Genomic DNA, 22,017 nt, shown 5'->3' with positions numbered 1-22,017 from the left:
CCTTTCAATGTCGTTACAAAGCAGCCAAGGCACTGAGAAGCATCGCGTCTCAGAAACCTTACTTGGGAGCTCTCGGTCACCCCACTAGTGGTTATGCAGAACTTCAGACTAACAGTTAAGAGTAGACCATATTTCACGAGCCCTTCAGTCTCAAGTCTTCACAGACCAGTCTATTTACAAGGGACACCTTCCATCTGTCAGGCCTTGACATAATATCCAACAAGGATCACATATTGAATGGTGAGTTTCTCAGCAAAATATGTCCATAGGGCTCCTGATTCCAGTAGACACATAAAAAATGAGAGGAGGTCACCTTTCCGACTCATCACGGGTCCCCGAGGGCATTCTGACCCAAAGACGAATCGGCACGACCTGAATGAAAAATCCAACCAGTCCCAGAATTCAGCTAGCGTAATCAATTCGGTGGCAAACCCAAAGCAGAGTAGCTTCATTCACTTTTTCTTTCAATTAATCTAGACAACTACAGGATCCAGCTAGTACGACATTAACAGCAAGACTTTATCCAACTCAGCGCACATCCTGCACGCACAGTCTACCCTTCCTTTCCTCACTTTTCCACAGAAAAGGTGGCTGAGCTTAAAACCGCGCACAGGCACAAGTAGCGAGGTCTGGGGGCAACATAAATACACATAAAGGAAAGGCCAGTGTTTGGTAAGGAAAAAATGAAGAAACGCACCCCATCTGAGGGTCTGCGCATGTGCGTCTGGGAGGCTGAAATTTGTGTGAAAAGGACGAACTCATCGTCCCGCATTCTGCATTCGCTTCAACCGACGTTCCTGTTTTTTCTGCTTCTTCTCACTTATCTGCGGCGACTGGTTGGGATCGAATATCCACGGGGCTAGGATGTGCGCCCAGAAGAGGTAGCACACGCGACCAGGAATCTATAAGGCGAACGAGACCACCACGTGCCACTACACATCATCTATCAATCAGAGCAGATTTTAAACACATCAATGACCTAGCTTCATTATAATGCCACTGTCCTGGAGGAAAATGAACCATCAGAACCTAGGAGCTCTACCGTTCTTGTTCCACCAACTACTCCCATTTTTTATCGGCTAAATCGTAACCAACTTTCTTCCCGATAAATCCGTTGCATACGAAAAACCATACGAGGTAGCATAAGTTAATTGAGGCGATATATTCTAGATGACGCTGGCAATGAACGTATTAACACCGTACACAGCAAATATAACGATATTAAGAGCGGGATTTGGCCAATAACTCACGGAAAGAAGTAGAAACCAAAAGCCGTTGTGAAGAAGGGTTAAGCCCTGTACCAAGGAGCAGGTCAGGATGAGGTCTTTCGCATGCCTGAAGGAGGTATAGGAAAGGTATTAATCAAACGTATACCTGTAAGCGATTTTGAGGGGGAGATTTTTAGCAAAACTCACTCAGCAAGGCTACCGGGGCCAATGTTCAAGTCAAAACCGGCATCAACTAATCGACTATTCCCGCGTTCGTCATTTTCATAGCGGGGTGTGGCGAGGTACGACATGAATTGGTAGGCAGAGAGGTTTGCGATGAAGCAAAGAGAGGAGAGAACAATGTAACGCGCCGTGAAACGATCCCAGAAAAAGAGGTACGTAATGAGGAAGTATAAACTCTGTGGGATTAAGATGGACAAAGCTTAAGAATGGGTCAAACGAAGGTTGGGCTAAAAGCAACCGCCTAGTAAGTAGCTATCACAAGCAAAAAAGAATGATTACTAGGCAAATTTGAGATCAATGCTGCAAAGGACAAAAGTGCGACTGAATCAAGGTATGAAAGAGGACCGCCAATGTATCTCACCGTAACACCCAAGATGATATTCCTGTAGAATCCAATTGTACACAAATTATCAAAGTGGATTGTTTTTTGGCTCTTGGAGCCCTCTTTACCCGTCTTTTTTGTTATAATCATTGTAGGAGTTGGAATGATACACACGTCGACGTGGCACACCACACACGAGTTCTGATAGCTGAATAAAATACGCCAATTAAAATACTAAAACTGCAATTATCATCAGTAATGTTAAACGCATTAAGGCTGTACCAAGATTATGCCTATGTGCATAATTATCAGCTTAAGTTTTGAAAACATTTTAAAATTTTTATAATTTAATTTGGGGACTAAGGAAACTCAGAGAAGGCAAGGAAAAGCTAACACTTGAAACTGGTATGTTATGGATCAAGATACGTTTTTCAAGAACACTAAATTGATTAAATAATTGCCTGGATACTCATAAGAATTAGATAATACTTAGCTGCGCCTGCGCATAAGCCTGTTTTACATTGCGAGAGCGCACCGAACAAAAGCAAGAAACCGCGACAATTTGAACAACGCCCAGCTTCTGGTACCTAGTTGACATTCATGAACCAGTACCCCCGAATGCGTGCATAATGATCTCAAACACTCAACACCCGTGGATCTTGCTTTTTAGCTGCTGAAAAATTGCTACCCCTCAAAAGCGCGATATCTCCCCATTTCGTACCAGAGGCACTACTCCTTGCGAGATAAACTGGGATCTCAAATTACACTATACGTTCCAAGGTAGCACAAACAGCTCCCCTTCGTCTGCTGCCTAAAATTCTATCTCGATATCTATTTAGACTTATGAACCCTATAACGAGCTCAAGGAAGGAAGCAGGCACCAGGGAAGGCAAACCCCCTTCCAATGAAAGGCAATCGCTACGCGATGCTCAAATGCCAAACTACAACATTACACTAGGTTAGTTACAGTACTACAGCATGCAAAGTGCACAGACACGCACACACATACTAGATTATAAACCACCTTCTCCTTTATTTTTAGCCTGAAATACACTAAACATCAAAGTCCAAATGGGAGCAGCTTCCTTGCTACTTCCACCTTCTTACTTCTACCCGCCTAGAAGCGTCGGCATCACTTGCAAGTGCAAACTTGCACCGAGGAGACAATGTTGCCAGGACAGGGAATGGCGTTCGCTGCGCCCGCTGTCGGTCCACCCGGCCACTGTGTGCGCAGGGCAAGGCAACACTCCCGGTCGATGAAGAGGCTGTTGTTCTTGCAGGCCAGTTCGCCCTCCTTTGCAGTCCTCAAATGCAGAAGCTCCTGAAGCACACCCTCAGCTCGTCGCAACTGTTTTGTCAGCTCTTCGATGGCCGCCTTTAGCTGCTTCACCTCACAAATTAGACTGGAATGAGGGAAGAAGAGGATAAGCGTTCCTTACTTGTATCCTGTGTAGACAGACGCCAAAATTTCATGGTCATACCTCGAACTCTGCATAGTAGTAGCACAAAAAGGGGATACATTCTCAATGTTCATCTATGGATGGATAAATTCACCCATCCACCCACTTATATACCTATCTTTCTACCACCTACTATACGAGGTGTACTTTTGTCCCTTAATGTCACCTGTGCTACTAGTCCCTCAATCAATCCGAACGCCTATTATCAAGCTATATTCGGTCCCGCAACTCATTTTGACATCTTTCGGGCTAACTGGAGCGTTGCATCATGTTAGCGGTTCGTTGTCATAATCGTGCCCCCAAAACCTCTAAACTTGGAGTACCGGTTATTCTTAGACATCTTTTCCGGGTGAGTCTGGGCGGGACGTTACCTTAAGGGTGGCTTTTGGAAGTCAACAGAAGATGAACTGCTACCAACTCACTGTACCATCGCCGGATCACGACAATTCTCCACCCCGGGTCTCAGTAGACGCGTGTTCAGACGAGACGTCGCCGTCTTAAGGTACTCCTCTTTATCCTTGATGGCCTTCTTCAGGTCCTCAATCTCCTTTTCCGTGTCAAAGATTGCTTGCAGTGTCTGGAATTGTGGCCAGAGTATACAACAGACATACTCAATGGTATTTCGATGAGTCGCTTACTTTTAGCCCAAGAACAATTTTCCCTCCATTATTTCCAATTTGTAATTTAAGTTGTTTAAATGGGCACAAAAATTTAGCTTTTAAGTAGAAACTGCTTCAAATTGGCTTCTCTTTCATCGCAAACCATCAGCCGTGAAGCTATGAAATTAGCTTGTTCAGACTGGCTGAAAGGCAATCCAGTTTACCTTCCCAAGCGAAGCCTGCAGCTGATTACGAGCATCAGTGAATTCTCGGATACGTTGAGCAAATGCAGCGTTAACAACCTCCCAGATGTCCGATAGGGTCTTGCTGGCGTGTGCGATCCCCTTTGCGATGCGTTCACGCAGCATTCGACTTGCTGCACGTTCTGACTGGCTGCGCTGTATGAGATCAGACACTTGCTTGTTCCATGTCTCCGGCACTGATTGGCTGGAGTGGTTATTGTAGAAGTGCCGGAATTAAATCCCGAATTTTAATGACTGTGGCAAGACAGTTGTTTTGCCGAGTTGAAAAGGCGCAACTTCCATTTTACACCACAACACCACCTAAGATGAACTTCTTGCCTATTTGCCCTCTATTACGATTAAAATCGATAGAGCGTCCAATGATAAGCGGCTAACGTGACTGTAAGGTCTCTTAAGCACAGTCATTGAGCATAAAGAGGTACTACTATGGTGTTATTCTAACTTAACAGGACTGACTTTTGGCATAAGCGAACAAGTAGTTGATCAGAAGAATGAGCGAAACCGGGATGCGTAAATGCTCCTAGAAAACATAGACATTAAAATTGGTGGGGAATTCTACCAGTTATGGTGTGCAACTACTTCACTACTGCTTAACACACTGGCTGACAAAAAGTACCTGAGCTAGTTACCCAGTCTATTACACTGCGCAGGCAGGCTTCATCGAGAGAAAGACATGAAGTGGTTCCACCAAGACGGGTACTTGTGCCATTCAAATGCCGATTTAATGCTTCCAAAAATTGGCAAATATGACAGCTCCGATCGCAGAATATTAAGTAGAACTTACGTTTGGTCGATGCACTCCACACCCTCGTAGTAGCTGATATGAGCCGAACTGTTGTGCATTGAATGGGCGCTCTCGTCCAACTGAATGGCCCTAAATTTCCTAGCTTTGTCCACCTCTAAGTCGTGCAACGCAGCCCTGTTCAGTCTGCGTAAAGAGGAGGAAATTCTTAGGGACCCATACAACTTATTTAACGGTGTGGATGTCATTTGATTGGGAGAATTAACGAAAACCACGACTGGAAACAATTGTAAAGGAACTGAGCGTATAAAAAAAACTTTGTTGTGAGGAATACGGGGGTCTGTTGTATTTTGAAAAAAAAACACCTTATTTTTAGAGTGACATTAAAAAACACTTCCCCGACGTACTGTTCCTGGGTTTTTGCGTCGTCAATAAGACTTCGAAGTTCATCCTGGATACACCTAACCGTGTTGACTTCCTAAAAATGTGTATTTCGCAACTCATAATGTCTTTGCCTTGTATCAAGGCCACTCCCACCAACCCCTGTCCAAGAACTGCTGCGAATATGAGCTCATTAAAATGCAAATCAAGTGGGATGCCATGGATCCAACTGGTTTTTTTTTTCAGAACTGCTGATTAAAGTAGTTTTAAAAAATTAAAAGCCTGACGCTAAATTTGTTGGTTTTGTTGAGCGTGGGAGTCAATAATAAAAACAATATATTTGCCTCGATGACAAGTCTGGGCACATTTAAATGCCTTTGAAAAATTGAAGGGGTTTGTTCTAGTTCTTGTGGTTTAATGAGAGATGCATCAGGGGATAAGATTTTATTTTTTCAACTAATCCTTTTTAGACCCTACTAACCTAAACAGTTTATGGAAAATTGTCTCACTTACCTCAATGAGTCTCTTTTCCACGTCATCATGAACCAAATCTGTGCACTGCCTCTTCTCTCTATTGTACAAGCACTCCTGTGTCACATGCAGATGATTCTCCGTCTCTGCCAATAGCTTCTCTGTCACTCGACGGGCGCGAATTTGATCGTCAATCTCCTGTTTCATCTTTGCTATTTCGGAGTCCACTTCACTCTGCCAAAAGGCCGTATCACAGATCCGATCGCCCAACCTCCGTGTTGATACATTTTGATTGGTCTTAGCTCTGTCCGCCAGTTCCTCCTCCAACCTCTTCGAGTCGTGAGCTAGGCAATCCGAGTTCTTTTGTGCTAGGTCATTTGCTTGCAAAAGGCGGTTATAGCTGTCGAACCAGTTCCTCGGAGTGTAGCGAGTGTAGAGAGCTGTACGAGCTGCTGAATAGAGCGAGGGGACCCGAATGCCACAAACCTCGTTGAGCTGAGTGTCTGCATTCGTAGAATCTACTTGGGAAGCAGTAAGAGGATAGGTTGGGGAGACTTTTGCTGCACTGTAGTAGTTAGCGGGACGATAGGCGAGCGCCGCTAGTGACCGGCGGTGAGGATAAGGTCGCGGACAAGCGTCTGGTAGCGTGGGATTTAGAGGGGGCAGGGTGGCCAAAGTGGGCAGTCTGGCAGTGATTTGTTGGTGACGTGAGGCGGGCATATAGCAGCTACCGCCAAAGTGACCCAAAAACTCCATTCTGTTGATGGGAAGTAAAAAGCGAAATATGGCGACAATGTGACCAAGGTCTGGCACAGATGAAATTCAAAATCCACATCGATTTGCGCGAATTCGCGTGTCAGCTGTCTGAGTTGTCTGCCAAGTGTGAAAGTATGGTTGCTACTTATAATTAGAAGATCACTTAAATGGCCATTTAAAAGATGCATTTTAAATGGTAAAAGAATGATAAAAACGTGCTTTGAGGAACTACTACAAGCTACAATGTTGTCTGTAGAGGCTTTCACAATACTAATAAACATGCATGCCAATAAACTGGCGGAAAATTACTGCCTCTTCTCAACTTTCATTGTCTTGACTTGAAACGCATAAGCAGTGTGCTAAAACGGGTCAGCTATGCTTAATTTAACCTTAAAGTTACAACGCTTTGGCATTTTGCTTAACTCTTAGTTTTAGTTGTGGGGTCACTTAGGTACTCCGCAGTGGTGCCTTCACCGGATGGGAAGGCCTCCGGGCCATTACGGTTGTGTAATGCTTTGGTTATTTGGACCTCAGTTTTGGTAAAGCGCCACTTTCTGTCATGGCTATTGTACCCCCACCGAGTTAGCTGTTCCAGGGGTATGCCAGTAGCTCCAAACCCAACTCCATGTCAAATACGCATATTCTGTCTGAGTATTATGTCTTCTTTCACCTTCGGTGAAGTCTTGAGGAGCTACATCGGTGGTAGCAGTAAACGAACCCCATTTTAAAGGACGTATCTGGATCTATGCTGTTATATGATCAACCACAGTGGGGCGGAAAAAGTACATATGCTATAGGTGGGAGAGTCAGCAATGACTTCAAATAAAGGAGCTAAAAACGGCGTCTACCCTCGGCAACTGCCTTAGTCCCTTTTTCTTCAGGAAAGCGATTAACATCTGATGAAATGTTGGTGGCAAACTAGTTCAAAAAGTCTTGCTATGAGTTGCCTAACATATGTGCATAAAGATATCGACAATAAAAATGAGGGATGCCTCCTCCACTTCTCTACTATCCAATTGGATATAACTGGGTAGCTCTAACGCTTGAACAAAGTGACAAGGAGATGCAGAGGCAAAACCCTTCCTTCATGAAAATGTCCCATCTCATCCTTCCCTATATAAATCTGCTTTTAGGCCAGTGTGGCCATGTCTATCTATGGACATGTGTGATGGACAGCACAATTCCTCACCCCCTAATCTAATTCACATACTGAACGAAACCACTGGTTTAGTAGAATTGGTGAGGGTTATCAGCGGTGTTGCGAACAAGTGTCTCCTTAGGTGCACGAAAATTCGACTACTGGCATGGTTGGCTCGTGAAAATATTCTTTTAAAACCCATTAAGTTTTGTTGGCTGACAGGAGGTTGGCCACAAGAAGAGCCGGAAATGACGCTAAGAAGAGAAAAGAGCTGTGTGATATGTGTCATTTGCATGGTTTTAGGTTGTAGTAAAGAAACACTTTGTGTCTTAGGCACTAAATCTTCGCCGGGTGGGCTGACCCTTGAAGAAAACTGATTAACTGGATCCAACTGAAATACTTATGTTGTTTTAATGCACCTTCCAGGGAGGAGGCAATCAGGAAATACGAATCTCGTGACCGGATCGTCCTCCCCCGTACCTAGTGACTGCAATTTTCCCCCTTCTTAAACGTTGTACTTTCCCTCTTCATCTTTTCCTCTTCAGTAAATATGTCCAAAATGAATCAACCGGGCTCGTCTAAGAACGCTAGGAACATGGAAGTGGAGACCGATGAGTCTCGCCCTACACAACTGTATGCTGACTATGTAAATCCTGCCTAGGCACCGTGTCATCGTTTCAAAAGCACTGCTTGTTGATTATCTACAAACTCTATCTCAAATAAAAGATCAAGCACTATAAAATAAATAATAATATCAAATTTCGTATATTTGTTTTTAGGGTCCCTATAAATTGCAAATTTTATTGCTAAAGGTTAAAAATGCACTTGAAACTCCTTTAACGTAAAAGATTTTGCAAATAAAATGCTTGCTTTTTAATGTGAGTTTTATTTTAAAAAATTGCCTTAGCCTTTTCTTTCTGACCTAAAAATAATTAAAAGGCTTCGCTATTGAAAAAAGCAACAAAACATTTGTATAAAGGAACTAATTATCTATTTAAAAGCCTCAAAGTGACTGCCTATATTTGATTACGCAGTGCATTGTTTCAACCGACCCTTTTCTTGCATGTGTATGTTTTGAAGGGACACGTTTGGTTGCAGAATGAGGTGAGTGATGGTGTCCATGGCTAAGCTTAATTGTTAAATGGATTACGTGATTTTTTTCGAAATTTAGTGAAACAAGAAAAGCAGAAGATGCCCTTAAGACTGAGGCGGCAGAGAGTGGCCCCCCTGTTGCCGCTACGAAGCCTGTTTCTTCCAAGTGTATTTCGAAGCTTAAAAAGCCTACTCACCCTAAGGCTGAGAAGTCTCCTGCAGCTAAGGTTGAAGAACTCGGTGCTGCTAAGACCACACTGTCAGTTACAGTTGAGATTGAGGGATCTGCTAAAACTGATATTGGAAAGCTGGGTGAAGAAGAAAAGGGGAAAAAGTCTTCTGCTGGTGAAAAGAAAGTTCCAAAAAAGCCCGAGAAACTTAAATACAAGCAGATGATTCGCGCTCGCAGAATAAGATCTGAGGCCAAGAAAAAAGTTATCAAACGTCTTAAGTATCTTCGTCTGAAGAAAATTTACATCAAACACGCTCAGAAGCACTTGATTGTAAGCTTTCTGTTTCGTTTTTTGTATTGTTTCTAGGAGTACAGACGTGCTGCCAAGCGTGAGATTAATCTTATGCGTAGTGCCCAGAAGGCTGGAAACTTCTATGTTCCCGCCGAGCCCAAGCTTGCATTCGTCGTGAGGATTCGGGGTATCAATGGGATTCACCCCAAACCTAGAAAGACTCTTCAGTTGATGCGCCTTTTGCAGATCAACAATGGTGTTTTCGTTCGCCTAAACAAGGTATGAGTGCTTTGTGCATCTATCGTTTAGGCTACGCTGAACATGCTCCGCTTGATCGACCCCTACATCGCCTGGGGTTATCCTTCTCTAAGAACCGTCCGACGGCTCATTTATAAGCGCGGTTTCTGTAAAGTTCGTGGCCAGAGGCTGCCACTTACCAACGAGCGCATCCAACATAGGCTCGGCCGTTTCGGAATTCTGTGTGTGGAGGACCTGGTGCACGAGATTTACACGGTCGGTCCCAACTTCAAAACGGCCTCTTCCTTCCTTTGGCGTTTCAAGCTGAACAATCCGACGGGTGGCTTCCGCAAGAAGGGTAAACACTTTGTTGAGGGTGGTGATTTTGGTAACCGGGAAAACTACATCAACAAATTGTTGAAAACCATGATTTGAAATATGTATTGCGCACTGGAATGCTGTCACTGCCTTTTCTGAAGAAATGTTTGGAATGTGTGCGTGTGCTCTAGGAATTCCTACTTGCCCATTCGGGAGGGATGCGCAGGAGAGAGGCTTATTTTATCGGTCCTCAACTCAGTTCTTAGGCTTGGTGCGTTGTGCAGCCATTTGGTGTTCTTATATCTCTCCCCTCTCCAATGGGTTCCTTGGATGCCCTGTCCCACCTCTCCATGGTGGTGGTGTGTCGCTTCTACTTTCCCGGATTGACGGGTCCTTGAGTTGCGAGGGAAGGTACCCAGATGTCGATGTGCTGTGCGTCTTTTTCCACTGGTGGGATTTGTTGGTCTCATGGGATCACTGTGTGACTGTGATTCAACAGTCTTACGATCTAAAGTGAGGCGACTGTTTATGGGTCATGGAGAAGCAATGGCTAGAAGTTGATCGATTGGGATTCCGGTTATTTCTGGCCCTCTAGTAACGCGATTATGGGAGGATGTGCGGACACGTGCTACTCATCAACTGTGGTCCCCCGGGCCATCCCTCAGCAAAACATGCATTTTTATTAGTAGAAATTATGTCCGATATTTTAAAACGAACTAGAACGTGAGGCTAGGATCTCAACCTTTATTACCAACCGCACACTGATTCCCACTATTGGCTCTTGGTCCATCCTACTTATTAACTATAAGTAGGCGGTTGTGCCCCATCACAAGGATTACTAGTGGTCTTTCCCAACACAAGAGGCGGACTATAAAGGGTAAGAAATAATATGTATTCATTAAATAGGCACTCAACACAAAATTTTAAGATGATGGAGATATTTCCTTTTAAATGAATTAGCTCCTATTTTTGGCTTAACTTCACAACCGAGTTGATTAAACCATAAATAATAGCCATCATTGAGAATGCGCGATGCTAAGCGACGCTCCCTAATTCTGGCAGTACGAGTTATCCATCACGCCGTTATCGTCCTCGTGCTGTATGTTATTGTTAGTTCTTGATGGGGGACTCCGATTGGGTGTTCGTTGGGGTGAACAATTGTCCATCCCCCACTGGTTCGGCGGCTGTGGTCGCTGCGGGGCACAGTTGGCTGGTGGTTGCGATTGGCATTGGTTGTTGGTTGGCGTCTGTCTCTCCGCCATCTGCTGGCACATTCGAGGTGCAGGCTGAGGCTCCGAACACGCAGCAGCTCCCGACGCATACGCTTCGCAGGCGTGTTGTGGCTTATTCACAGGGGTTTTTGGCATTCCCGAGTTTGCCGAACACTCCTTTCCCAACTGCATTATCCTCCTATTCACTTCCTCCGTGATACACCGCATATCCGGAGGTGGCGGTGTAGCGATCATACACTCCGAATTCATTGGACTCTGCCGATTATCCCTCGTGTTGTCAGCACAGTAGTCCATTTGGGGCACGTAAGTGGTGGGGGGGCAGGTCTTATTCACCCTCGGATCTTCGGCTTGTGGTGGGGCACAAACCTGATAGTTGGGAGGGGAACAGACGCGGTTCATTGGGCTAATAGGGGATTCCGCAATCGATGAACGAGTCGGGGATGCGCGTTCGGGTGTGGCGCATTCTCTTAGTGCACCGACGTTTCGTTTTCCTCCTTTTGCAGCATTGCGTTGAGGAGAACAGTTGTAACTCGCAGTACTCTTCTGGGGTGCGCAATTGTCTCTGGCTACCGGTTGCATAGGCTGAGCAGGGGGACACCTTTCTCTTGAGGCTGCGGCAGGCTTGGGTGGAGGACACTCCTTCCTGGAGGGTGAAGCCTTCTGCTGCGTCTGTGGAGGTCGATTGGCCCCACATTTTTCCAGCCCAGGATACTTGGGGGGACAGGGATCCAGACGCTTTGCAGGTGCACATGGGTCTTTTACCGGTGGGGGTGGAGGTGGGGACTCCTTTTTTGCCGGTTTCTTCTCCTCTACCTGGCACTCCTCCAGTTTCTCCGACTGGCAGGGTTGAGGATTACCGTAGACACCGCAGGAGAGGCTAGGTTTTAGACACATATGCCTGCCTCCTGCGATTGTTGGCATCAGTATTCCAGTAACATTTCGAGGAGGCGTGCACCCGGTTGTGACTTGGGGCGAGCAGAAGGAGGTGGGACACCGCGACTGACCGCAGCACGGCTGCCCGTTACATTGGTTGGTACTCGAGGACTGTGGCATGTTCATTCTTGATTCGAATTGTTGAGGTAAGCGAATTGGGAGAGGGGAAGACCACCGTCTGTGGACTTGACTTCCGGGTTCCGAAGTTTGAATGCCTAATCAATGATGCCCCTTCCCCCACTTATCATGTGATCCACCCCTCCAGATTTTCAAATGATCTAGCATGCCTTGCAAACGTCGTAAAGTGGATAATTGCATGAAAATCTTTTACTTAGAAAAGATAGTTAGTTTTGGCTCCTAGTATTTTATTTGAAGTTGGTGATGATATACAACTGATGTCTTTCGGGTAGACGGCTCCAAATGTAAATTAGCATTAGTGTGTAAAAAGAATGTCCCAACTAAAAAATGTACGTAAAACTCGTTAGCAGAATTGTAGAATCAATATAGAATTAAGGGGAATAGTGGTTCTCAACTGTTTTTTTTAATTCATCCATGATTCCACTTGGCATGTCTCACTTTCGTGACGGTGGTTGAGAATGCGTCTGATGCATGCGTTAGGCACACCTTTTGTGGGAATGCCACTGCCACAGTCCCTACCCTGTGACTCTTCGTTATTACTGGGTAGTAAAAAAGCTCCCACTACTTTGCAGTATTTGAGGGATTATTAATGAAATATTCCATCTCGTCGTCGAACTACTGACAAAGAATTCAGTGGCATGGAGGAGGGCAGCCACTGAGGACAATATGGGATAACAACTCACTATAGTAACAAATTATCTGTTGGCAGTTCTTTCAACCACTTAAAATTTGCTATGTAACCCTTAAAAGGCCTAGACGGTAAGAAGTTCAGTGTTTTTAAGGATCATGAATGAAGCGTATCATTTTGCTGTCAAACTACTGACAAAGTATTCAGCGGCCTGCAGATCGGCCAACCCATGCGGATGTGAGATGACCGCCTACTTTAGTGCTGAATTCCCTGTTGACAGATGATTCTAGCTTCTGAAGATATGTAACGAAATTCTGGTGAGACCCATTCAGTATTGCCTGATGATTTTAAAGTGCGTACTATTAACTGCTTAATTGAGAGTTCAACCACCTGAGCTATCCGACCTCCATAGACCTCACTCCCCTAGGCGGGACGCCGAGGCCTCTCAGTCCTGCTCATGTCAATCATGCACACATTCACGCAACAGTCAAAACCACTGAAACTGCTGAGAAGATTCTGGAAGACCGCAACAGTGTGTCAAACTAGGCTGCTCTATTCCGAACTCTTCACCGTTCTGATGCTTCACGTCAACCATCCCTACTCCTTACCCTCATTGTCAACATTCTTGACATAAGTTACGACCTATAGGCACCGCCTCTTAAATGGACTGTACTTCAGAGCAGCTTTCTTCAAACTACTAGTAATTCGAAGTGTAGAACAGAGCGCCTGGCAAGGTGAGTCCGACTGGCCAATAGACGACCGTCTGAAGAGTATCACCCCAAACCAAAGGCCTAGAAAATCGCCTACACGCAAGCACCTCCACAGACAGTAGACACGATGTTTGACAACTTGTCAAAGCCTCAAAAGCATCCAATAAGTCAGAAAATAACCACAAAAGGCATATCACAGCGATAGCAAAAAGCACACAAGAGGAGGGAATGAGAAAGAAGTGAAAGAAAAGAAAGAATGCAAGACAAAGGAAAGCACAAGTCAACACCATCTGTGACCAAATTATGCTCTACTCAGTGCCGGCATCGTCCGCGGTATAGGACTCGCGGAGGGACTGTGAAGCATTTGAATGAAGGCCTCAGCGTCACCAAGACGACAGCTTCGAGTGAGGACGTCGTTATTTATCAACACCTCCTCCTCCTCCGTCGTCTCGGTGTCCTGACCTCCATTAGCACCGCTAAGGAGCCGTTGGTCGCGCGTGGCATAGGTGTAGGCAGAGGAGGCAGGCCAGACGCGAGGAACACGACGTCTGTGGTAGCGTGCCCCACCGAAACTGTCGCCGGCACTGGGCATGCGTCGGTAGCGTCGATTCACCTTGATTGCGCAAACCACAAAAAGGATGCCGAAAACCACCACGAAGGCGCATATGAGGCCACCTGGGTTAAAGGAAGTTAAAGTTGTCTTAACCTTTAGATCTCATTACCCCTATTGACTGCCACCTCGACAAATGGTGCTTAGATTGGCCAAGAGTACCAAGGCAAGCCATTCGCCAATGCGCGTAGTACCTCCACAGCATCTCTTATTAAAGTGCCACTTCTGTATCCACTCACCAGCAAGAAAAGTTCCCTTCGAGACTCCAAATCTACCCCCGACACCAACTGCCAAAGTGCTCCATGCTCTTGACCGCTTCTCAAACTCCTCCACCTGGGAGGGGAAGGGCGGTTGGCGAAGGAGGTGGGTAACTCGTGCCAAGCGACCCCAGTGGAGCCATGGATTAGGTATGCGCAGAACCCAGCACACCAGTGGATATACGTCAGTGAGTTGGAGTGCTGCCTTGGACTGATTCCTGCCGCCACAGATATCCGACGAGTCGCTGGAAATGAAAGCACTGCCCCAGAGAAGAGCAAAAGCCGACAGCTGATGCGCGTCTTTTGACGCTTCTGGGCCCTTCGTATCGCTAACTATTGAAAGGAAGAAATTGATGCTAAACAAAGGAGAGCAGATTTTATGTTGGAATAAGGAAGGATTAATGGACACCGAGAGAGGGAGAGAGAGAGTATCTTTTACACAAAGAGGGTGCATCCATACGACTATTCTCAAATTCTCTGGCGTAACCAGTGAGGAAAGAGAGGTAATAATCCAAACCAGGAAGGCGTTCATCTCTGAATGTAAATGGATCTACCCCGACTAAGAAGCTTTGCCCATGACAAACAGTCGAGAAAACCCGTTCCTCAGCAGGTTTTCATCCTTTGCAGTCGCCCCGCCTGTGGAGTAGAGGCCTGATAGTCCCAATCAGGCTTCTGCTTTCTCGGACCTCTTACCACCTTGACAGAAGCTTTGGTGAAGCAACTTCGAGAACGGCATTATTCATGATTTCAGTGACTGGCTACTAATGCTAGGTAGGTAGGCCTGTGCACATTTACAGCGCGAGCTCTCGAGGGTATCCTGGTATTCGATAGCTACCCCGATCTCAAGTTTAGCACGATGGCCGAAAATGTGCCAGGGCGAGTTTGAAACCAATTTGACCAGTAAATGTGAGAGACGTCACTCTCAAATGTTGCAAGAAGCTAGAAACCTCTCAGATACGTGGCAAGGCACCATTAGGGTGGCGGTAGAGTTGGAGTAGGGACAGGAATACGGGGTACCGCATTTACTAAAAGAGCTGTCTCTCCAAAAAGCTATTGGGGTGATGGAGGCGCTTCCATGGAGAACACCATCCATCCTTTAAATGGATCTACGCAGGGAAAGTGGTCAATTTCAAGTCACCCGGATGTTGTGGTGACGGTTTCTTCACTAACAGCGCCAAAAGTGTTCTAAGCGAAGCAAGGCATGTATACCTGTACGGCTATTACAGTGCCCACTGCCATCCCAATTCGGTGGGGCTTGCATAGGCGGTGTTGAACTACGCCTAGGCCCTTCTTATGCTATTAGTTCGACTTCCTCCACACTCGTGGGCTCTATAGATGAGCATTGGATTAAGTTTTGGTGGAATTAAACTGCAGTCCATAAATCAACCGTAGCACAGATGCTATCGTAACTATTGGTGGGAGCGCTTCATTGCTATGTATGGAACAGGCGACATTGCATTTCACTCGCAAAAATGTCTCTTAAAAAGGTTTTGATATTAGGCGATGAATTCACCCATCCATGCACACAAAAAAATGCCTTTCAAAGCTTGTTAACACATCGCTGCTAGGATTTGCACGTATGGGTGGTACACATCCTCTAGCAATCTGTGAAACTTGTGATGACACCAAGCCGTAGGATGAAAAAGGTAGTGGTTAGGTTCATATCAATGGAATAGGGATAGTAGTGATGCATTTGATCCGAAGAGAGTAAAATCACATCCCATTAGTCCTCAAACGGTAATAAAATTGGACAGGAAAGGAATTATGACAAATAGTTCACCAGACAAGAGTAGCAAACAATCCAAGGCGTTGCAGCGGTCCATTTTCCTCTGGAACAGTCTTTCAACAGACGGTAGATAAGTGTCAGGAAGACGAAGTGTCAGTAGGAAGGGAATTCCTATTACTACCACTCACACCTTCCACCTTCCATCAAGTTAATATGCGACCGTGATTCACGGTAATGGCACATCTAAGAAGGCACTTGCTTAGAAGCAGGTGATTAACACATCAAAAGGTCCATTTGCATATTTTGCGAGCGCACGATCATCATGCATAATAAGTAGTGGATCCACAGAGCCAAAAAAAGATTTACCATTCAGCGTTTGCTAAATATGAAGCAAGGAATTACAGGACCGTTGTACTCTCCCAGATAAGGAGAGTGCTTATACAGTTGGGAAAAGTGGATGACCCCTCTTGAAATAACAAACAGGGGGCAATAGTAGGTCCCAAATCTTGGGAAAAAATATTTACTTCCAAAATAAGGCCGCCTAGACACAGTTTTCACTACTCTACCAGATTGTTAAACCTCTCATCTTACCCAAACTGATAACAGTTGATTAATTTAATGCTTGACGCCTCCGTGAAACAGCTACTAAATATCCCCACCATCAGGTGGCATAAAAGATTCGTGTAACTCATTGCTATGACTGCCTGGAACGTGTAGACGACTGTTGATGTGCACGTAGTATAAAGCATAGGTACACGCCAGTCTCTCGATCCAGAACCCCTCACTTTGCCCTCTACCATTTCAACCCTCAGAAAGTATTAATTAAAACCGACGCGATTCGGAATGGCCTGCCTTACAAATCAAATTTAATCCAAGAGGTGGGGGAGCAGAAGAAATCGTCCAAAATCTAATTCTGGTGCTGAATCATTCAAAGGGAGACAAAGTGGGACCTCCACATTCTCACTTTTTGGACATTACGTTGTCATCCAATGACATCTGAAAGAGCGTAGACAGTAGGGAAATAAGGAAGTAATTGGGCTAAATTTCTGGCTTTTGGAGAGGAAGTGTTCGCTGTAAAGGTGGTGTGTACAGCAAGCTGGTCTCTTCAGCAGAGGATTGTACACAGGGCAATGCTAACTGCTTTAAAAACGGCACAAACTTATTTGTTTACCCTTCAGCCAATGCTTAAGCAATAGAGCCACAGAAAATGAGGCGCTCAGCCGTCAGTTCTCGTGGTCACTTCGGATTATTGGGCGGAGGGAGAGCAGACCGATTTGTAAGCTGACTTTTACACGAGGATTTCAAAATGACGATGACTCTAGAGGCTGACGTTGGTTCGTTGTCAGTGTCAGATGTTGCCTATAATAAAGTTGTCATCTTCCAAAACGCCACCTCCACATCTTGACTAACGTAAATTGCCCCATCAACTTGTTTGTAGCACAAGTCAATGCAACCACTTGTCATAAACTGACGATTGTGAGTAACACATTTGACGCCAGGGTCAGGTTTTAAAAAATGGAGGTGCCACATATACGTGACGGTGGATGTTAATGTGGTAGTTGTGATGGAGGATGAAATACAAAACAGGCTTCACTACACCAATTCGCATAGAGCAATCCTGGCCTTCAAATGAATTATTATTTAAATATCTTGGTGTTTTTAATCGTGGGTATCACCTCTGCAGCTTTAACAGAAGCCTCATCAAATCATGAGTAATAAACTTTGCGTCACTTTCGAATGTGAGCAGGCTGCATGATGGAGCTACACCAGTTTTCAACACAAATGGCGATCTCACATTTAAAGATGGACAATGTATTATGCGAGTGGAATGATACCCGGAAGTAGTTCTAGTGGGAAAGGATACATCCTCCTTGAACCGCAGAAGAGACAGGTCATTAAATGAATGAAATTGATGGGTGGCAGAGGGGACGTCAATCACTTTGAGCACTGCCCTCCAGCCTTGATATTACAGCACAGAAGGTGGAGGCTTTCGACAGCACCAGGGTTTCACTCAACTTGCATAAAGTGCTCGAATACCCTTTGAAATTAGTTATTTACTGGAAAAGTTAAACACTGCCTCTTTTACAGGTTACTGTCCAGCTAGAGTAGCCCTTTGCAGAGTCTCAATTGAGTGATCCAATCAACCGAACAATCACTGCCATTCAGTTGCCCCCGAGATTCGCCAATGTATGAAATAGGGAAATAAAAATAAAAATTTACTTTTAAGAAACGACACAATTATTCGCCTGTTACTAAAAAGCAAGGAGATGTCGAAACAAGCCGCTGTTTGATGGTATCAATGGGGTTTGTCAAGTTTAACAATGTGGATGGCAAGACACATCCCCTCACTGCCTTTTGTGATAATCTGGAGGTGAGATAATTAACAAAAGTAAAAATACCTTCAGCTGAGCTAGTGATCACTTGCGCATCAGAGGGCGAGAGAAGCGTGATGCTAAAGTACACAAGCGTACACACACACACACACAAGCAAGATCACAAAGCAGAGTGGTGATGTCTACGCCTGCCTTTCGCCACGCCGATGCGTTTAAAACTTTTCGCAGTGATAGCGGATTAACTGCGATGGCTTTAAGTATACTTACAAATATCTTCACTAGTCCCCTTACCTATTCATCCGCCTACCCGGCTAACCCCTCCCCCGCCTCTAGTTGATCTTTCGTTCATTCATTCCGTTATCAGCAGTGTGCTGGCGCTTTAATGAGAAAAAAAACCTGACTTCTTGTCTCAGGTTCAGTTCTCCGCATCAGAAAATGCAGCTACAATAAACTTAACGCCAAGTAGGCAGTCTGGTACGACACCACTTCAGCCTCAACCAAGCAAGGGCCCAAGTTACCCTGATCCGGTTAATTACAGTATGATACATTATGCAGCATCTTAGGGGGAGACTTGAAGGTCACAGCCGTAGCAGGAATAAAAACTCGACCTAACAAAAGAGGAGATGAAAAATGCACTGACCTTTGCAACCGGGCCATTTAAGGTAGTCTGCGACAAGGTTACTGATGCGGCAGAGTCCATATTTAAAGAGTCAAAATTCGCGTCTAGTTAGACAGCTGAACAGTTTAACAAAGGCATATGCGATGAGGGCCAACAAGGCACATAGGGGGTGACCCTCCAGCAGTTAGCAGCTTAAATCGACTGAAAGTGGTATCTAGCAACGTCTAAGGACAGTGGAAAGACTGTCAAAAGCCTTCCCGCGATAACGTACAAGATGACAACAATCCACTCGATAGTCGAAAAACTCCTTGGTATGCTATGCAACTTTGAAGACCATGAAGGTGGTTTAGTGATCATTGGTTCTGAAAAGATGTGTGCTTTCGATACTTCAACAATCGTGTGTACCTCAAACTTAGACTAATCGACAAACTATCCTCCACACACAGACCTTTGATAATACGGATAGGGTAAATCTGGTCAAGCCGGTCAAGGAGGATGTTTGATTGGTTTTTTGAAGCCGGACCGGCAGTTACCAAAACCATGGTGAAAAAATAAATGAGCAAAACAAAAGTGAAACACAAGGCAAACCGATTGTTCTATAGCAAAAAGGGGTCGAGATTGGCATTTGAAACACTTAATAATCGCTGGTGGTGCTGCCAGAAGCAAATTCACAGATAGGGAATCAGTAGGTTTGTGTGGTGATGCAGAATTCCTTCCGAGCGAAATGGAAGAAATGAGAAACCACTCTACGCACAATGAATCCCTCCCCCATTCTGTGGTAAAAAAAATGCAAAAGATGACCATCTTCTCTAAAATCTGGACGATAAGGCATCTTAGAGGACAATCGATCACCACAATAGACCAGATTTCTACTACTCTAAGACGGTAAGCCATTTGTCACCATTTACTTTTCCTATAAAGTTCAGACCAATAGCACCACTTCATGCCCATTTTATTGTTTGAAAATTAATCAGTGACTTTCGCAGAAGACGCTCTTCGTGCCACCGCACTTATCGCCAACAGATGGGGAACACGTGCCACACAATTTTGTGATGCTCAGCTCAGGCCGGAAGATCAGAACGTTGCACGTGTGTGATAAAGAAAGAAAAAAGCAATATATTTGCTTATTTATAAACTCTTAGGTTGATAGAGAACTACAATAAACACATTCTAAGGAAAGCACTTCACTCTTATTATTGATTAACCCAGTGTTTCCGTAATTAGAAGGACAAAGCTCAATGGTGGCATCTGGGGGCTAAAATAGATGGGATAGACCTGAACCAAAAGGACGTGAAATAAAAGGATTCATTATCTCTCAACGGTAAATGAATAAATCATCGATATTTCCCGCTATAACGGTAAATTGCGCGAATTAGGATGTTAAAATGACTCTTAAACTCCTCAAGAAGACATAATGCGACAATAGTTTCTGTCCGTAAAGACAGCTCTTTTCAAGTTGGTTAAAATAGCTAAGATGCGGGCTTTGTAATCCAACTACTTAAAGTGGGAAAGCAGAGGGACTAGTGTATGGAAAATGATCTAACTGTATCAAGAGAACAGATTTGTCATATCAATGGCTGGCGGATAGTAAATTGCGGAATCAAAGTGAAATAGAAGCCTAAAGAACCAGATTTAGTTGAAAGTGCCACCGAATGTTGAGAGTAAGTTGAGGTAGCAGCAATCGCATCACGTACAAGCGTAGCTTAGGCAGGACGAAATAGCCATCTTCTCTTCCCATATGTTTTGCATGAATGAGAACGACCGGAGACTCATCAAGCCCGAGGTAATGAGTTAAGCGATTCAAGACTTTAGAGCTTGCTAAGTTAAAAGCAGTAAAAAACATTAGAAACGCAAAAGAGATGGAATAAACTCACTTTGGAGCACTTTTCCCGGTTTCGCGATGAGATAATATGGCGGCAATAGTCCCATATTAAACCTGGAAAATCGCCTTCGAAAGTCCGCAGTACCGCAGACAGAAAAGTCAGCATTTTCCTCCGTAAGCAGTCTCAAGAGAGTCTCGTCTTCTTCGTCTAAAATTAAACTACTCCTAAGAGGGGTGTGAACAGCATTGGGATTACATAGGAACTTTTGACGTACCAGGAGTGGGCCAGAATTCGAGAAATCTACCACGATTGAAGTGATTGCCGAAGGCGGAGGTCGGCCAGGAACCAAAGTACTTTCGAATGGACACAACTTCATTGGAAGACTTGGCATCAACAGCAGCCGTACCACCAATAAACAAAATGCTGACAGAAGAGCTCAATTTAGGCGAGTTTCTGATGTGTGAGAGAAGAGAAGAGAGGAATGCGTCAGCGTACCCAACATAGCTGGAAAAGAAGTTCGTATCCTTTTCGTGAAATGGGGAAGGGATGAATATGCTCATGAAGGTGATAAATGGATTGACAAGCCATTGGTGAATTCGATCGATACCGAAATAGGCGCCACGAGCGGTTGGGTTGATACCAGCAGTGACGAAGGGTCGAGAGTTGTTCACAGCCACGTAGTCATCGGGCCAGAAAAAGGAGGCGCTTCGCATTCCATGGCGCTGATTTGTTAACCATAGTGGCTCAAAATGCGGCAAAATTTTCGAAAAGAGAAACTTGTCACACGCCGGCACGAGAGACTTGTTTTTATGAGAACCATGATACAAACCACCGGATAACAAAACTGAGTGTATACCTGCCGATGATGTAAAGTTTTTGACGGAAATGTCCGGAATAAGGCATCCTTCGTCCATCAACGTTTGGAATGCAGTAAAGTTGGCTTCTGGGGATTCAAAAATGCTCAATGGAATGTATTCAGCTGTAATAAGTAATAACTTTGCACGCACATTCCGTCCGAAAGTATGTGCAAATTCGACGTTACAGAAAAGGGCCCATAATATACAAAGGGTGAACGCACACATTCTCAGAGCACTTACGTACACCGAACCGAAGGTGTCACCTACTAGATCACAGTTGACCATGTATCATGATGGATTGCTAAAACAAAATTATAACGGGGGGAAATGTACAAATCGTCTTCAAATTATTAATAAAAAAGTATGTTATTTTTGTAGGCTAAAAGCCACAAAAACAAGTGCATTGTGTACAATTGTGCAATTTAGGTTTCTGTACGATTCTGGCCATCAAGATCAG

The 22,017-nt window shown here is 44.7% G+C and overlaps 3 protein-coding genes across 3 annotated transcripts; 1 reads left to right on the top strand and 2 right to left on the bottom strand. All coding sequences in view use genetic code 11, as the record gives it.

The window, feature by feature from the left end:
- Window positions 1-758: 758 nt before the first annotated feature.
- Window positions 759-6,409, bottom strand: EGR_05185 (Tektin-3; the record flags this gene model as incomplete). Its single annotated transcript, XM_024494434.1, has 10 exons — window positions 759-902; window positions 1,251-1,335; window positions 1,416-1,627; window positions 1,813-1,981; window positions 2,910-3,176; window positions 3,656-3,810; window positions 4,057-4,279; window positions 4,880-5,023; window positions 5,245-5,315; window positions 5,732-6,409. 10 exons carry the CDS (start codon window positions 6,407-6,409, stop codon window positions 759-761), a joined length of 2,148 nt encoding a protein of 715 aa, XP_024351220.1.
- A 1,724-nt stretch (window positions 6,410-8,133) lies between these two features.
- EGR_05184 (60S ribosomal protein L7) lies at window positions 8,134-9,811 on the top strand (the record flags this gene model as incomplete). Its single annotated transcript, XM_024494433.1, has 4 exons — window positions 8,134-8,216; window positions 8,755-9,178; window positions 9,215-9,418; window positions 9,449-9,811. 4 exons carry the CDS (start codon window positions 8,134-8,136, stop codon window positions 9,809-9,811), a joined length of 1,074 nt encoding a protein of 357 aa, XP_024351219.1.
- Window positions 9,812-10,743: 932 nt separating this feature from the next.
- On the bottom strand, window positions 10,744-11,985 carry EGR_05183 (hypothetical protein; the record flags this gene model as incomplete). The annotated part of the gene is made up of 1 exon (XM_024494432.1): window positions 10,744-11,985. One exon carries the CDS (start codon window positions 11,983-11,985, stop codon window positions 10,744-10,746), a length of 1,242 nt encoding a protein of 413 aa, XP_024351218.1.
- Between the last annotated feature and the right edge of the window lie 10,032 nt (window positions 11,986-22,017).

This window comes from Echinococcus granulosus, assembly GCF_000524195.1.
Source record: "Echinococcus granulosus chromosome Unknown EG_S00036, whole genome shotgun sequence".
NCBI lineage: Eukaryota > Metazoa > Platyhelminthes > Cestoda > Cyclophyllidea > Taeniidae > Echinococcus > Echinococcus granulosus.
The sequence above is the reverse complement of the archived record's forward strand: the minus strand, read 5'-3'. Positions and strand labels throughout refer to the sequence as shown.